Source organism: Beta vulgaris, chromosome 7 (genome assembly GCF_026745355.1).
Source record: "Beta vulgaris subsp. vulgaris cultivar EL10 chromosome 7, EL10.2, whole genome shotgun sequence".
NCBI classification, from domain to species: Eukaryota; Viridiplantae; Streptophyta; class Magnoliopsida; order Caryophyllales; family Amaranthaceae; genus Beta; species Beta vulgaris.
This window is the reverse complement of record NC_079208.1, coordinates 53430387-53436243: the sequence shown is the minus strand read 5'-3', so window position 1 is coordinate 53436243 and position 5857 is coordinate 53430387. Positions and strand designations below refer to the sequence as shown.

General features: G+C 33.8%; 1 protein-coding gene across 1 annotated transcript; it reads left to right on the top strand.

Moving 5' to 3' along the window:
* The first annotated feature begins 212 nt into the window (after positions 1 to 212).
* Positions 213 to 5272, top strand: LOC104899766 (high-affinity nitrate transporter 2.1). The gene is made up of 3 exons (XM_010687027.4): positions 213 to 1303; positions 1788 to 1903; positions 4376 to 5272. Exons 1-3 carry the CDS (start codon positions 503 to 505, stop codon positions 5040 to 5042), a joined length of 1584 nt encoding a protein of 527 aa, XP_010685329.1. The 5' UTR covers positions 213 to 502; the 3' UTR covers positions 5043 to 5272.
* The last annotated feature ends 585 nt before the right edge of the window (positions 5273 to 5857 follow it).

Below are 5857 nucleotides of genomic sequence, written 5' to 3'. Positions count from 1 at the left end.
CATATGATAAGTTATAACAGTATTTCCTGTAAAAGAAATTACTAATAAAGAATACATGTAATTAGCCACAGGAGTCCCCAAAAAGGCACTTATCTTTTGATACATGTGATAAGACCCCCTTCCCCCCGTTAGTTCTCGTATATTCTTGATGCGGCGAATCAAAAGGATTCAAAATTTTATTTCTTAATTAAATAGAAGTTCTGACATTGTACTCTTGAATCTTGATTAATAATTTCTTTCTTAATTTAGAATCTTAACCCTTCATCAACACTTTTTTTGTCCATACTCGCAATTATATATAATATCTTACGTATGTACCCATTGGGGATCTCCATTGGCTTTATTATCAACTTTCAAAATGTCAACGTTACTTTACTATATATACCTAAATAAGTTAGTGACTTGTATCCAACAACCTATTAGAAATCACTTATTCAACACTCTACAACACTTCAAACCCTAAGGAAAAAAACACACATACACAAAAAAAAAATCATCATCCATGGCTGGTGAACCGGGAAGCTCCATGCATGGAGTCACCGGAAGGGAACAAACGTTCGCCTTCTCGGTGTCACCCTCCACGGTGCCTGTAGACCCCACGGCCAAGTTCGCTCTGCCAGTAGATGCAGAGCACAAGGCCACGAGGCTTAAGATTTTCTCCCTGGCAAAACCCCACATGACTACATTTCATCTTAGTTGGATATCCTTTTGTACATGTTATATTTCCACGTTCGCAGCAGCGCCTCTTGTCCCTATTATTAGGGACAATCTTGACCTAACAAGAAGGGATATAGGTAATGCTTCGGTTGCTTCTGTCTCCGGAAGTGTTTTTTCTAGATTGATCATGGGAACCCTTTGTGACCTAATGGGACCTCGGTACGCTTGTGCGTTCCTAGTCATGTTAACTGCCCCGACAGTGTTTTGCATGTCGTTGATAGAGGATGCGTCAGGGTACGTAGCCGTGAGGTTTATGATAGGGTTTTGTCTCGCAACATTTGTGTCGTGCCAATATTGGATGAGTACCATGTTTAATGGCCGGATTATTGGCCTCGTCAATGGGACAGCTGCTGGATGGGGGAATGTAGGTGGTGGTGCTACACAACTTCTTATGCCTTTGATTTATGAGGTCATCCGTCGTACAGGATCTTCCCCCTTTACAGCATGGAGGATTTCATTTTTTATTCCTGGAATTCTTCATATTATTATGGGCATTTTGGTGCTTACTCTTGGTCAAGATTTGCCTGATGGTAACCTTGGTGCCTTACAAAAGAAGGGTGAGGTTTCTAAAGACAAGTTCACCAAGGTAATTTCATTTGTACTCCAATTTAATTATACGCATAAAGAATATATATAATATAGGAAAATTTTATATGAATAATCTCAACTATGTCCGTTCTGTCAATATTAATCCCAACAACTAACCTATTATCGTGGTATAATCCTAACTATTACGTTTAATTCACAATATTAGTTAGTGGTGATTAAGGAAGTGTAATTTTTAGTTTAAGATGTACTTTCTGTTAGGAAGGAAAAGTATTAGTATGTGTTGACTCAATGAATTCTAATTTTGATTCAATTGAGTAAATTGTATGGTTTAAGGGTTAATATGGTGAATTAGACATGATAATAGTTAGGATTATATCAAGATAATAAGTTGTTGGGATCAAAGTTGATAGAACGACCATAGTTGGGATTATTCATGTGAATTTTTTCTATAATATATAAAATAATATTACTCATAATGAAAAATATATTGACTATATAGATTATATGACTGCATAATTTAGGTGCTATGGTATGCTATCTCCAACTACCGGACATGGGTCTTTGTGCTTCTCTATGGCTACTCTTTGGGTGTGGAGTTGACAACCGATAACGTCATTGCAGAATACTTCTTTGACAGGTATTATTTTGAAATTTTCGTCACAAAATTTAATAATCTAATTAAGAGATACATGTGTTAGTGTATTTGCTTCTCCAAAGTATCATAGAGAACGCCACCATGACATGTTATGTCATACAAATTAATTTTTATTAGAAATTTATGTATAATCTAAAAGGAATCAATTATATGTATTATAAAATCTAGACATCCCAAGATTCTAACAATTTTTTAACTAATATTACGAATCTCCAATATTGCTTTCTTTCATTTAATTTTCATTCTTTACATGATTATAGGGAAATAATTAAGCTTAAAAAATAATTTATCTTTTCACGAATTCTATATTAATTCATACTTACTTTATTTCTTTTTACTTGCAACTGTTTAAATCTTATATTATTCACCAACTCCTTAATTTATTTTTTGGTGATTTATAGTTGACGAAAAAACATTTTCATGTGAGATTTTGTTAAATTAGTGTCAATATATATTTTTTTGAAAAACTACTTTTCATAACTTCTGATAATCGATAATAAAAAGTATTAATAATTGAAGTTATACATTAACAGGTTTGAAAGTTAAACAATTGGCAGAAAAAAGAGACATGGATTTAAGAAATGAAAAATATCCCACCTAACCCCTTGTATGTCTTGTTTGACTTCATCTTAGATACGATAGGCGATAGCCTTTTAATATTATACTCCATCATAAAATACTTTATTTACTTTTTCTAGGATATTAATATCTTTCAATATTCGAATCTCTCTTTATAAAGAATCCAACAAATATCAGCCTGACTCACCCAATCTCCTCTAATTATAAGATGCTAAACATCGCCCCAAAAAGCCAAAACTTATTAGAATTGCTCCAAGTTTATTAATTAAACATTTTCAATTTTATCATTTTTTTTTCTTTTCTTTTCCTAAAACACCACCTCATGCCACTACCACCAGTCACCACGATTGCCACCACCTTCGGCCCCACCTCCACCTCCTCACCACCCAAATTTCAAAATTTGTTTAGGTCATGGGTGGAATTTTTTTAGACCATGGGTGGAACGTCCTGGCCGGACGTTCGCCACATTGCCCCAATTGAAATCATTTTTTTTTTCACGAGGTAGGTGGTGGCAACGGGTGGCGGGTGGCATAGGTGGTGGCGTGGGGTGACGGGTGGTGAAAAAAAGAGAAGGGGTAAAATAATAAATTAAAAGTGGGTATGGAGAGATATCAAGAAATTTATGGGGAGATATTTAACCATCTTCACGTTCGTAAATGGCAAATGTGAAATAGGACAAAATAAACAAGTTTGATACATTCAGCTATATTTTTGAGGAAAATATATGCAGTCCTTAGCTAAATATAAAATATTAAGTAGTAATAGATAAATATTAATTAGATCAATTATGTGTTATCTCATAAATTCCTATATTGATAGTATTCTAGAAAATGTATTAAATACTTATTTACAGCCCTAAGTATGCATATATATATATATATATCAAAACCCATGTTTTTTAGTAATACTATAGCTCTATATCAATTGTTTTAGTGAAATTTACTAAATTACCCCAATACAATTTATTAGGTCGTTCAAGTAATTAATACCAACGCTTTTTCAATATCTCTATTGCACATATCTAACCGGAGTAACCGCCTACATACGTATATGCAAATAGTAAAGAAATGCACTGAAAATAAATATAGCAAAATCTCGTATAAACATATCCAATAGTTATTTGTTTCTTAATCTAACAAACAAACATAATTGCGTCTATATATGAATGAGATTGAACACCGGAAAAACATCTTTATCATAGAAAAGCTGTACCCAATATTATAATTGATACGCCAATAAACAGCCTATCACAATCATTTACGCATCCAATAAAAAAGAAAAGAGAGTGTGTATATTTTTCAACTTCATTACTATGCTAAATTGCTATCATATTTGACAAATTTTATATCCTCTAACTTTAGTCAAACAATTCTCACGGAACAATGGTATACTATATATCTTATCATTTGATATGATAGCTACTAGCTAGTATATAATACTCTCTCCCTCCTTTTTATTTCGATGTAACATGCCTGACTTTAGGTATTATTTATCTATCTTAATAGTTATTTATATAAAAGGAAAAATATAGTCATGTGAAATTTTGTTGGATTCGTCTTGATATACACTTTCCAAATATGTACTACTTATAATTTTTACATTTATAAAAATAAAGATATTGTAGGTCAAAATTGTGTCTTGACAAGTGTAAAAAGTTAATTGTTACATCTATTAAAAAACGAAGGGGGTATATTGATAGAGTATTAAACTATTCTTGACACTCCAACCATCAGCTTAAGTTTTTGGTTGAGTTGGTCCTTTTACATATGACATTATGTTTATCCTAAAATCTGAAAATAGAAAGAGTAGGAACATCATTCATATATAAGTTGGACTATAGAGATAACATTATTAACATAATGTTGTGATTAACAGATTCAACCTCAAGTTACACACTGCCGGAATCATTGCAGCAAGTTTTGGGATGGCTAATTTATTCTCTCGACCATTGGGAGGGTTAGCCTCAGACTGGAGCGCTCGATACTTTGGCATGAGAGGCCGCCTTTGGACCCTCTGGATCTTCCAGACGGCGGGCGGCCTCTTTTGTGTTTGGCTAGGGTTAGCCAAAACCCTACCAACAGCTGTTGTAGCTCTAATCCTATTCTCCTTAGGGGCTCAAGCCGCGTGTGGAGCCACCTTTGGAATCGTTCCTTTTATCTCTCGACGATCCCTAGGGATCATCTCCGGCCTCACTGGTGCAGGAGGCAACATTGGATCCGGATTGACTCAATTTATATTTTTCACAACAGATACTTTTAGCACCCATGAAGGTCTAACCTACATGGGAATAATGACAATTGCATGCACCTTACCAGTTGCTTTGGTACACTTCCCACAATGGGGTAGTATGTTTTTACCACCTTCTAAAAGTGCTAATGAAGAGGCTTACTATGTCTCTGAGTACAATGATGACGAGAAAAGGAAGGGAATGCATGAAGGGAGTGTAAAATTTGCAGAAAGTTCTCGGTCTGAGCGAGGGAGAAAGGTGGCTTCTGCTACTACTCCACCAACACAAAGTCCCAATAATCCTAACACTGTTTGATAGGCTTATTATGTCTTTAGGTTTTGGGCTTGTGTTGAATGCTTGAACTCCAATGGTCGAAGGGAGGTTAATATGTAATGTACAAGTTTTTTTTGTTTTTGTTTTTTTTCCTTTTCAGTTTTCTCAATATATATATATACTTGCTTATATACATCATAATGTTGTAACTGTGCCAAAAATGTGAAGAGTTTTTCTATTCAATATGCAAGGATATGGAAGTTTACGTCGAATTTTGGTGCTTAATTACATGCATAATATATCTGGCGACTGGCATGCACGTGATCTATCTAAAAATCTAGGTGTTTGATGCATCCAACAAAGTTGGTGTACATACTCAGTACTCCATCCGTTTTCTTAATTGTTACATTTTTTCATATGGTTGTTTCTTTTTAATCGCTACATTATTTAATTAAACGTTCCTTATTTGGAGTGCTTATCAAAAAGTTATTATTATATATTATTTTCTCCTTTTCCACCCAAAAGTACACTTTTTTCACTTTAACCCCGTATGTTATATTAAATGAGTCAAAAAATACCCTCCAAACAACTTGAAAGTGACATTGTCAAAACGCTTGTGCAAAACTCAATGTAAGAATTAACAAAGAAAATAAAAGGCTACTGTTTATAGATAAATAAATAGTGTTTTAGTGTAAACAAATAGTAGTTGTGTTTGTGGAGTAGCAACAAAAAAAAAAAAACACAAAAATATTTGTTATATACACATATTTTGTTTGATACATCTAACAGTTAGATGTTTATCATTTCTCGTCTAGGAAGTAGCATAAAGTTAAGCTGAACTTTAAGGATGTTTCTAC